The 11,947-nt window shown below is 36.3% G+C and overlaps 1 protein-coding gene across 4 annotated transcripts; it reads left to right on the top strand.

Moving 5' to 3' along the window:
• The first annotated feature begins 493 nt into the window (after positions 1-493).
• On the top strand, positions 494-5,789 carry LOC116427758 (uncharacterized). 4 transcript variants are annotated; one of them, XR_004235153.2, is made up of 6 exons: positions 494-823; positions 1,587-2,106; positions 2,657-2,962; positions 3,414-3,801; positions 4,225-4,551; positions 4,634-5,789. XR_004235153.2 is itself a non-coding variant. In XM_031978488.2 (5 exons), the coding sequence occupies exons 2-5, from the start codon at positions 1,588-1,590 to the stop codon at positions 4,341-4,343; spliced, it is 1,332 nt and encodes a 443-aa protein (XP_031834348.1). In that variant the 5' UTR covers positions 494-823; position 1,587; the 3' UTR covers positions 4,344-5,789. The 4 variants fall into 4 exon arrangements, 2 of the variants coding, with proteins under 2 accessions (XP_031834348.1, XP_031834349.1); XM_031978488.2 differs by having other exon boundaries at positions 4,225-5,789; XR_004235154.2 differs by lacking the exon at positions 4,634-5,789 and having other exon boundaries at positions 496-823; positions 3,414-3,960; positions 4,225-4,371.
• Positions 5,790-11,947: the final 6,158 nt, after the last annotated feature.

Below are 11,947 nucleotides of genomic sequence, written 5' to 3'. Positions count from 1 at the left end.
AAGTCAATTTTAAACACATTCGCGAAACTATTTCAACAAATTATAACAACTAAACTGATGATAATGATTAAGAATCAGATATCGTGTCATTATCATGACTATTCTCCGGATTTTACAAGTGTTAATTTAGTGTTTTCAACAGCTATATTTCACGTGCTCTTGATAGTAATTATCAAGTTGACATAATATGAACCGTAATAGTAGATCATAAGCATTTATTGGTAAAATTGTACAAGTTTGTTTCAATTGTACAAGTACAATACGTTTTTGCAAAAACCGTTGGTCCCAAACGGTTAATACAGTACTTTAATATCAGTAAAAAGAATTTTAAAATTAGAAATCTTCGTTTTATAAGTAAACAAGTGAAAAATGAGAATATCCGATTCACCCCAAATTCCGGGGGCGACGTAATAAAATCCAACAATGCGCCGCTTGCAGCTACTTAATTTTCATTTGACTCATTTCTCCATATCGTAGTGTAACCAATAATTTTGAAGACATTCAATTGGATGGGTTTACATGTACCACATTGTATAAGGAAGTAGGGAGTATGAATCAAATCGCTCCCTGGAGGGAGACCGTCGTAGACAACTTTATTGAGAAAGAAGGTCATTTGTTGATAAGCAGTCGAACATAAGTGTTCACTGGTGAAACTGAAAAATAGGAGGAAAATTATCTTATTATTTAATTATAGTATGCTTATCGTAATCACCTCGAGTATATATGAACGCTTTTTGTGGTCTCTTCGTTGTTTCACTGTCAACAAATTGTGCGGTTGAGTGCCACTGCTGGTGAAGTGTATTTTGACAACTGTCGGTTAAATGTAAGTATCGCAATATTTTATACAATATCTTGTGCATTCATAAATACGCCAAATTACGTGTGGTCAATGAGCTTGTGGGGTTAACCGCGCGCGTGTTATTTTATAGAATACTGACAGAACATTTTTAATTCGCATAAAGTTTGACCACTCGTAAGGTTATGTTTTCATTTCTTACATTTTGAAAATTGAAACAGTGAAGTTGGATTTGTAAGGACAAAGATAATTTTATTATGTATTTAATTCTCGAAGTAAATAGAATTCATTAATACTTCTTTTAATATGTTAATAATAATATGTTTCATCCATAATTTCGAACTTTAAATAAAAATTTCATGATACGTTTTATAATACAATAGAACGTCATTTATCCGACTACTGATTATGACAATTATCCAACGTTTTCTTTTCGTTTCGTTTACATTTTAATACGCATGTCCTTTCTGTTTCAAATGTCCCATTTCGGAAGGGACATTTTATTTTCCTGTCTGGGCGTAAAGTGTACGATTAAATTTTATTTATATTCATAACTATTATTCAAATATTAATTTCAACAAATTGAAAAATTAATTTTTAATTGATTTATACAATGTTCACAAATTTGGTTCTTCCAAACCGATTATCCAAAAAATTGTTTATCAAGACGGATTTGTCTCAGTCAGTTTAAATAATCTGCGTTCTACTATATCTAAGTACACAGAACTGAAATATGTGTCTTTTCATTCAACGTATCCAAATCACCACGTCGCATACGTTTGTTTTTCAGCATGGAAATGATCAGCTCAAAGGTTGACGAACACGTTCTAGAGGCAGCGCTGCAAAAGCAACTGTCCGTAGAGACGCTGAAAATACTGAGCGTAAAGATCGATTTCTTATCGGAAAAAGGGTCGAACTTTCTCAGCGATCTCTACAAGGTCACAGTGAAGTACACGGATGCGTCGAAGAATGAGGAGAAGTCGAAATCAGAGCATTCGACGGACGTGATTATTAAATTGGAACCAAAAGAAGAAATTCCTCTAGAGTTGGTGCAACAACAGGATCTATTTCCAGTCGAGTCGAAAGTACTACGCAATGTTCTGCCGATGATAAGAGACTTGGTCGGTCATCTTATAGGGCCGTCGTTGTTGCACTGCTTAGACCATCCTCGAGTTCTGATCATGGAGAATCTGCACAAGAAGAAGTTTCTCATGAAGGATCGACAGAAAGGATTAAGTTTTCAACATTGCCGTCTAGTCATGCAAATACTTGCGAAATTCCACGCAGGGTCCGTTGCAGTTCACGAAAGGGTAACTAAAAGAAGTTGTAGTAAAAGAATGTAATTGAAATTATTATTCTCCTTAACCCTCTTGCGGACCTGTGTTGAATATAAATCGCTTTTAAGATTTGATTGAACAGTTCTGTTGGTTGTATAGGCGTATATACTTTGTATGTGCATGCGTATATATACAATATGTATGCGATGATGTAACTTAGTACTAATGGAGATAATAAGATAAGAGCAGCATCATTGCGAAGGCCAGCTGTAAATGATCCCTCACGTTGAAGCATGCGAGGATATTTGCCTCGGTACGAGCGATGGGTTTGAGCTTTCTTCACTTTTTGTTTGAGTGTAACATGTATCATGGTATCTTGGAAGACCGGAACCCATCGCTTGTGGCAATGCACGTTTATAGCTCTGTGTAACTTTTCTTCCATAAATAAAATTAGTTATACTGTTTGACTTTCTTTACTAATTGAATACGCATTCTATTATGAAATTGAATTTATAATACATTCTTCTTAGCAGGATATCGAATACTTGATGACTTATGATTACTACGGAAAATTATTTTCTAGAATCCAGAACTGATAGAATCATTCGAAGACGGTGGCATAGTTTCGAAGAAATGTCCGGAAGCTTTTCTACGACTGATGGAAGTGAGCCTCTTGCGGATAGGACATCAAGTGAAGAATTGGTCAGACGAAAAATGTGTTCAAGCAGCGGCCAAGATAATCAAAATGGCGGAATTAATTAGAACGCAATGCATTGAAGTGTATGACCACGATTCTGACGAATTCTGCGTGTTGAACCATGGGGACTGTTGGATTAATAATATCATGTTTAAGGAAAATGAAAGGGGCGAACCAGTTGATTTACGCCTGGTAATGTACACTTTTATATTAAATACATCAAACATACAAATTTCTGTGATTTTAGTAAACTCTTGAAAATAATGAAAAACAAATTTTTCTGACTACAGTAAATATTATATTTGTTAATATTCGGCGTTCAAATAAATATTACTGTTAACGATAAACTTATTTTCTTGTATATAAATTCAATTAACTTTTATTTGCCATTTACAGTAAGAAACATTTAAGTAATGAACATTCTTCTTTTTATTCTTTCAATTGAATAAATCCCAGTTAACTGTAAATTAATATCATATTCGCATACTGTTGTAATATTCGCCTTTGAAAATATCGCGTAAAATATATAGTTTACACATAAAAAACAATCAAATATAATAGACAGCGAGCACTAATTAACATAAATCATGTTATCCATGTTAAATCATGAAATCCATGATTTAAAACGCAACGTATGTTTCAGGTCGATTACCAAATGGCTGTGTATACATCCCCAGCTATCGATTTGCTGTATTTTCTAAATATCTGTCCAGAATTGTCCGTGAAATACGATCATGACGATTATTTCATTGGGGTATATTTGAATACTCTGAAGGAAACCATGGAAAGAATCGGTTGCAAAACAAAACCGCCGACCTTGGAACAATTAAAAAAAGCTATCCACAAGAGAAGAGCGTACGCAGTATTCTCCGGGATGGTGCTTTATCTGCGAATGATGGCAAACAAGGAGGATACAGAAGACTTCACCACAGTGTTAAAATTATACTCCGGTGAAACAAAAATGGACGTCTTCAAAAATCCGGACTCGGTGAAGCTAGCCTTGAAAATGATACCAATAATGAACGAGAAAGGTTACTTCGATTGACTGATTGACTTCGACACGCAAATTCAGTACATTAGGAGAATATTTACCAAGATATTCACATTTAACTACGTTCTGTTTAATTTTAGAAATTCTAAAAGGAGTCTAGATTAAAACTCGGTTAAGACAAGGTTAAATAATAGGAATAGTAAGTAATAGCAGGGATTCTAATAATTGGAAAAGGGTCAATGGGAGTTTTAATAACAGATTGTAATAAAAAGTTAGGTTAAAGTAATCGACATATCCTATAATTAATAGAATATAGACTACCGGTCGTATGAAAACCGTAGGTACTACTACACATGTTACAATAAAACTATTGTCCTATTTTTCGATCATTTCCGTTCTATCCATACTACACTAATTTTCGAACTCCGATATTTTCATTGTAATACGCTGTACCTACTTCCAGTGGACCAAAGGCCGTGCCCCGCTGTTCAAAGAGAACTGCTGGCAGAGCTATCCCAGCAGATGAACTTTCGAAAAGAACCTCCGAACGTGCGGATTCGGCGGTCAGCCGGTAGCAATTGATTTATTGTAGGGCAGTAAAGCACTAGGCTAAAAGGTCTCCGAAAGCATCGTCTTGGTAACCTACATCGTGAACAGAGAAATTGTTGTGGCAAGCCTCGATGGGGTGGCCTTCTCGCGTAGAATCTCGGCTACTGGAAAAGGAAAAACGCGATGGAACAGAGGATTCATCGTCTTGGAAGAGAGAGCTCTATCTTCCGGTTAGACCAAGGTATTTCTCGAAGGTTGCTCCTTTGCTCTAGCTACCCTAGCTTTCTATCTCTAGCCAGCTTTCCATCTCCCTTCACTCACAGGTTCCTGGAGTTCTTGCTGCTTGACGACTCCATCTTCCTCCCTTGTCCACGGTGACCTGAAAGTTACGCGCAGCCAGCATTCGTAAATCACAGTAGAAAGGCGAATGCGAAAAATTCGGTAGCCGATTTTCGGTGCCCCGCACGAGGTTCGAGAAAGTCGGGTACAGAGAACACCGGAGGAGAAACTAAAGGATAATAGAAAAAATGGCCATCCGTAAAGGATCTGGATTACTCGGTCGTCAGTGTCCGAAAATTCCGGTAGCAGACCGCGATTAGTCACGAATCGGGTCGGACGTAGAAATTAGATTTCCTCGCCCCCTTCAGCCCGTTTTTGCCATTCAGGTTGCTTCGACGAAATGTTCCGATATGAAATCAGCCCGTTACCAGATGGTTGATCTTCTTTGCGACTAGCAAAGTAGCATAGTGGATAAGCATCTGAAGATCGTTGAGTATAGAATAGTGCATCTGTAGCCTAAGCTTGTCTAATTATACTATAAATAGTTTGAGAGAAATGCAAGGAAGTTTTTCAGTTATTTTTTAAGTTTTTAAGTTTATATTTAATGTAAAGTATTGATAACAAATAAGAACATTGATTTTTATTAAATTAAGGGATTAATCAGTATTGTTAGAGTGATTATTTTATTTTGATCTTCTAAACTGTAGTGGCAATAATGTATTTTTTCTAGTGAACTTAGAATGGAGTTTTTATTTTGCGTGTGTTTCCATAAATAGATAAACAAAATTGGTATTTAATTATTTTCAATGAAAATTGACTGAAGATAAATTCAATAATTTTGAATATAATGCATACGCAGTTGTATTATAGAATAAATTCCGTAATAAAGAAAAGTGTACGATCGGAATGAAAGAAATTCGTGTCAAAGGACAAGATAAATCATAAAAGATTTTGAATAGGATCACGAACTAATCTTACAATCCTTCAGGTGTTACGATTTAATACAATTTTCACGTCGAATTCATCAATGTCTCTCACCCACACGACTCTTCTTCTTCACGCGTTTTATCAAAGGTGACTCCAACCCTGAGAAAATCTTTCAGAAGCTGTGGAATGCGATTAATAAGCTGCCAGCTACAGAATGTTTTAAACGCTTAAATTCTATAGGATAACAAATATACATTTCTATTATCAAAGGCTTTTATACTCTAAACAGTTCCGTTTTACAAAATGTATATTTCAGAAAAACTTTAATAATAAAGATTTATTATAAACTATAATAAAAATAAATCTTTACTTCCAATCTAATATCTATAATATTCTACGCTACAAACGTGTAACTAATATTTTCTTTGAGATATAATACAAAATGGTGTTCGATAATTTTTCTAGTCTTTAAAAAAATAAGCTCAACAGATTATCGGGTGTACACACATGTTTTTCTGAAGGATCGCGTAGTTCTCGGTGAACCTGTTCCGTGAACCTATCTCGAATCAAATTGAATTAAGCTTGAGGGGCCGTAAGATATCCGAGAAATACAAATCGTGCAACGGAATTGTATTGCACGAACGACGGCCGAGGATAAAGAAAAAGAACCACTTATCAATATTATTCTCCGGGCCCGCGGTACATACGGGCGTATTTACACCGGCGGGACATGCAATTTTGGCGCGCGACGTGTAAATACAAACGTGTCATTGGACAACAATATACCCGTGGGATCCGAGGCCCGATTTTGGTGTCAATGACCACACCATTCTGAATTTTTCGATGGTATTCCGTAGCGACCTCGAGTAAATTATTGCTAAATGGTGTACCGGCGGATGTCAAGATGCGGGCCTCATTCGGGTGGTCGTGGGATCTTTCGACGGCGACCCATACAGAACAGTAGAATGTGGAACAGAATCTTCTTAATCGATCCCCAGACAAATCGATTCTCTTCGGGCTTAAGGAAACCACGCAATTGATCTCACTAGCCGAATTCATATTTCTGTCGCAGCCGTTTATGAAAATAAGAATGAAATAGTTGGATTGTCTTTTTCTTCAAATTAAAATACTGGAAAATCTTCTATATAAGCTTCAGCTATTATTATTCTCTATGTATTAGTAGATATATGAACAAAGAATATACAGTAATAAAAAATATAAAATTTCTTTTGTTATGAATTATTGTTGCGATAGAAATGTATAAGTCATATTGAATTTCAACAAAATTGTTATAAAGTCTAAGGCCAAACATTGGAAACAGAAGTTAGTACAGTTTCAGAGATAGACAGCAAAGGTTAGCTAAAAACTAGTGGATTTGTACGAATAAATTTCACATTGAGCAAGAATACACAACGTATTCTTACAAATTAAATCAATCTTCAAGTTAATAATAATCATTGGAAATGACCATAATAAAAACTATTAAAAATTAGAGTATTTGCCCGAACATTTCAAATTCAATTAGAATACCGACGCAACGTATTCTTACACTTAAATCGAGCATCGTGGAAAGACCACGAACATTTGGCAAAAGTTAAGAAAAATTTATGATGGCCATCGGTAACAGCCATAAGAATTGACCATAGACCCGCGGGTACGTTTCAAACGAATGTTCGGGAGTACGATTGCCGCGGTTCCACGATATTTTGGGAATCTGCGGCCGCAGTAGCATTGAAAGTCAACCGAGGATTCGTGCCCAATATTCCTTCGGTCTGCATCCGTGGGAACAATAAATCAAGAAACACGGATTTATGGGTCAATTCCGTGTGGCCGGAAGGTAGAGTTGCCCATTTCGAAGCTTTCTCCTTGTCGATCGTTTCTTTTACTGCTACCGCATCTCTGTCTTGGCGTTTGACCACTTTTCACGAGGACCTTGCACAAATTGCTCGGAAACGCTTGCACCAATAGGTATCCTTTTTCTCTTTCAGCCGGAAATTTTACGGGAAAGTGTAATGCAGCCAGCGACCATAACCACCATACCAGATGTTCATGCAAATAAATATTCTCATAAACTGATTTCTAAAATCTGTACTTGTATGGAAAATGTATTTTTCTTCTTATTAATCCTTCAATTTCCGATGGCATCGCCTTGATATCACATGTTTCGGTATTAGTAAAATGCAAATCGGTGGACTAATCACTAAGCCATAAACAATTGTTCATTGGCAGTTTTAACTATTAGTTTCTCGCTGTCAAATCTGAACTGATCCGATTCACCTCGGTCTACCCTCTAAAATCGATATAGTAATTGCCTCTTTTCTGACAGTTAGAATAACAGTTTTTATAAAAATATTTATTTCTGTTAACACTAGATTTACGGACGTTTATTCTACATTTTATTCTATTGTTCCTAGAAAGCTGTGTTCGTTTATATAGATCACGAAAATTATAACTTCAAAACCAGAGTATTACAATGCGTATTCGCACAATTGCACGAATCAAAATCAACTTAAACTGTTCCTAAATAATGTTTAAAAATTTCGATATCCGTTACACTGACGGGTTCCGTAAATCTAGTGTTAAAAATGATAAGATAGTTAACGTATATTTTGAAAATAAATGCAGTTTTCCTAAAAGTTTTCTTTGGGACTTAAAATAGCAAGCTTATCAATTACAATATTTTCAAGATACAAAATGTTGAGCGTTATAAATATGTAACAGGAACGTGTTAAGGGGAAAATATAAAATCTGATTCCAGCTTCGGTAAAACTGTTTATTTCGCTGTATTTCATACATTCGCGAATGTAATAAAATCAAATCCGTGTTACAGCGATTGCAACGGCTGTTCCATCTGGATGAGCAGAAATAATAAAAAAAATATTTTACAAACATGGACCAGACGCGATTTATTGGGGAATTTGAGAAGATAATATAAATAGAGAAAAAAATATATTTTACGCAATACAATTTGGACTATAGTAAATTTTTTAAACTCTGGGTGTAACAAATATTGTTATCAACGCTTTTCGAATTTCATGAAACCTAGCAATTTCATTTATAATTGCAAATAGTTAAATTTATAAAAAAGTAAACATCGAATCGATTTTACAGTTTCATTAAATTATGATCATAAGTTTCGCTATGAAATTGAAATGCATAGATATCGATTCCAAAAAAAAAAGAATAAGGATGACAATTATCAACAATAGTTGGCGTGTGCTGGATCTATTTTTTGCCAAGCAGAATTGTTTTGCTGTACAGAGAGCAGCGCGTAACGTGATTTGTGTTTCGGACGTGATTTTTCTATGAAAGGCAGAAGCCAAATGCGATTATGATCGCTGGGGACACGAACAAGGGTGAGCGAATTATAACAAAACGAGAGAGTGCTGTTATAGTACTCACGTCGCGCGACACGTGGCGAATCGCGTTCTGATATTGTATCACTGTCCGCCACGTGACTATCACTTCATAAGTATACATATATCGTATCATACTCGGTTGGTGGTATCGAAGAACAGCTTTGAATTAAACACAGTTCGAGGAATAGATGAACAACCCGAAATTTTAATCTATCAACCTTCAAACAATCTCCTCCGCTAATTTCAGTTATATATATTTCTAACATTTTACGAAATAAAACCTTTAGAATAGAAACCACTAAATCATTCAATAAATTAATGAAAACTGTTTAATTTAACTTAATGAAAATTAAGAGTTTTGAAGAACGATTACATCGACGGTAGATACAAAGCGACACAAAACAATCAATATTTAATGTATCAGTAATAATTAGTATTCATTTAGAAAATACAAGAATGAAAAGCATCAGTAATTATTTTGAAAAAATGATCTATCAGTTAGGAGAAAATTTACTTCACAATACCGTTTATGAACAATTATTCTTATTTAAATTAAATTTAAAAATATAAATAAATACAAAATATTGATTATTAAATTTAAAAATATAAATAAATACAAAATATTGAAACTAATTAGAACGGTAAGATTCCCCGAGAACGTGGCAACTCGATCGGAACTCTCATTCTCCATGAAACAGGCAAGTGTTTGGTCAGTTCAACTACGGAGCGAAGTACGGTCGGAGGTGTGAGTGAATTCAAAGCATGCGCCATTTGGTCCTTAAATAACCGAGAAAAGTGGATCAACATGCTCAAATTGTGAAAACAGGAGAGTCACAGTGCCGACGCCGTCGTACGTGTCTGTTAGGGGTGTCAATTTGTCCACTGGAAGTGTAGTTTGTCCCTGTTTGTTTCCAGGAGAGCTTTATTTGCAGCACACAAGGACCACGAACGACAAGCGGCAGTTCAACCGAGGGCGAAGGGGTGCGGCGGGAAGGGGCGGGCAAGAGGGTGAAGCCCATAGAGGACTGTGGAAAAGTGGACGCTTCGCGTTATAACGACGTCCTGATGCCAGCTTCTTGTTTCAGGACGGAGAAAAAAGATCGGTAACGAGGCGCGACAACGATAGAAACAGCTGTTTCACAAAAGCGCCGATCCAGGGAAAACCGGGTCGCCGCGGCGACTCGTTCCTATGAAAAGGAAGGATCGAAACTTGACTTCCAACTATCGCGAGAAAAGTTTACATTCGGATCGTGCGAGTTCAAACCTGTAGTTTCGTTTCTAAGTTTTCTGTTAGTGCGCATGTTTATGAAGAAGAAACAATTTCAAATAGTCAACGGTTAATGCAATTTTAGTACTCTGAAGTTTAAGTATCTATTTCGAAGACAGGTGGACAGATTATTCAAAATTTTCTATTTTATCTTGCTCTTCAATCCTTAATGAAGCAATACCACCATATAAGCGGAATAGCAGTTTTACATACTGGGTCCAGCGCCGCGTACATGGGGTCAAAAATCATTTTATTATTTTTATCACTGCCATTATTGTAACATTTACAATTAACGCGTTAAGTATTGTGCTAAGTCACTTCTGTGAATTTGTTTCTGCTTGTTATCTACGTTACGGTCTTTTCTGGCGGTAAGTAAACTTAAAATACTTCTGGTCCGTTAAGGGTTAACATTCCTTTAAAACTCAACAGCTCGAGTATAGTTTAATAATTTATTGAGTCTAATGCATTCTTACGGATTTTACACAATTTGTGATAATGAAACAATAACCGATTATTCGTTTGAACAAACAATTCATTCAAGATTGAACTCGAACAAATAAATTCTTTGAAATTACAGGTTCAAGGGGACTGAATCGTTTTAAATGTGAAACGTGTTAAATTCTCCTGCGCTCGGAAATCACGGATAATGCTCCGGGTTAAACGGTGAAAAGAATTCAAAGGAGAGTTTCTACGGGTCTATCGTTATCACCGGGCATAATGCGGACGCGCGGCCGCAATTGCCCTTACCAATGGTTAATTTCATTGTCGTTGAACAATGGGCCGGGCGATGACGAATAGTAATCAAACGCGGATGAAGTTGTAACCAAAGTTGCTTTGGAAGCCGCAGGGACAAATCATTCGATGAAAGAGGGCAGCAAATTGTAGGAGAGACGAGAGAAAAGCCATGGGGGAACGGGGGACCGGGCCACGTTGGAAGGGGAATTATGTACGTTTGACGCACGTGCGTCTGTTGCGCGCCGTATCGAGTGCAAACGGGGCACGAAACCCTAACAACAAGGGTGAGAACATGCCGCACAGACAAAATGTGACATCCGGATCGGTCAATTCCCAAGGTTTCCGAGAGAGCATCGGATAGCCCACTCCTCACCCCCCATCGCAGTCCTATCGCTGTCTACCAATCCCACTCTTTGTGAGAAGGAAATTGATTTTTCTTCCATGATTATCAGCTTTCTAGATACTTAACACCTAAAACTACCGAGCAGTTATGTTGACTTTTTGAAATTCCACCATAGAAACTCCAAGAGTGCGTCTATTCAAGGTTTAATTGATTTACAATTCAGTATGCGTATTGCTAAATTAGTTTCTTTAATAGTTTCTCAGAGAAACGTCTGTTATCTTTTTAGGAATTGCAAAAAGGCGAAATCAGGAATGGGTCATTTTGACTCGTCTGGTAGTTTTAGTGTTAACACTGAACGTACCAAGACCGGTTAAATGGCCGGTTTTTAAATTTAATTAAAATTTCTGAGTTCTCTTTGGCCCATTTAATTTTATATCAGTTCTTATATTTTCTGATTAATCAGGTTTTTAAATTTTTGTCTTTCTTCTTGCTTCTGTTTTCACTGAGAAAGAGTTATCGTTGCAGTTGTTTACGTTTATTTTTTAACCAGCTGTTTGACCGGTTACGGTAGGAATAGGTGTATATAAAGTGTTAGTACGTTTAATGTTACGTGTACTTTCCTACGATAATGGTGATCTTTAATTAGGGCTACAGTTTCTGGAATGTATTGTTAGGTTCGAAATAAGAGAAACTTTAGTCAAAAAATTCCATTGTCAAAGCGTTGTAA

This window comes from Nomia melanderi, chromosome 9 (assembly GCF_051020985.1).
Source record: "Nomia melanderi isolate GNS246 chromosome 9, iyNomMela1, whole genome shotgun sequence".
Classification (NCBI taxonomy): Eukaryota; Metazoa; Arthropoda; class Insecta; order Hymenoptera; family Halictidae; genus Nomia; species Nomia melanderi.
This window is presented reverse-complemented; position numbering and strand designations above follow the sequence as displayed.

What these genes read in the sequence shown, in the direction of transcription:
- LOC116427758 (XM_031978488.2), top strand. Translation starts at nt 1,588, where the DNA reads ATGGAAATGATCAGCTCAAAGGTTGACGAACACGTTCTAGAGGCAGCG. An exon ending in AACCAGTTGATTTACGCCTG is followed by an intron (nt 2,963 to 3,413) that starts GTAATGTACACT and finishes CGTATGTTTCAG; the next exon opens with GTCGATTACCAAATGGCTGT. An exon ending in ACCAATAATGAACGAGAAAG is followed by an intron (nt 3,802 to 4,224) that starts GTTACTTCGATT and finishes ACCTACTTCCAG; the next exon opens with TGGACCAAAGGCCGTGCCCC.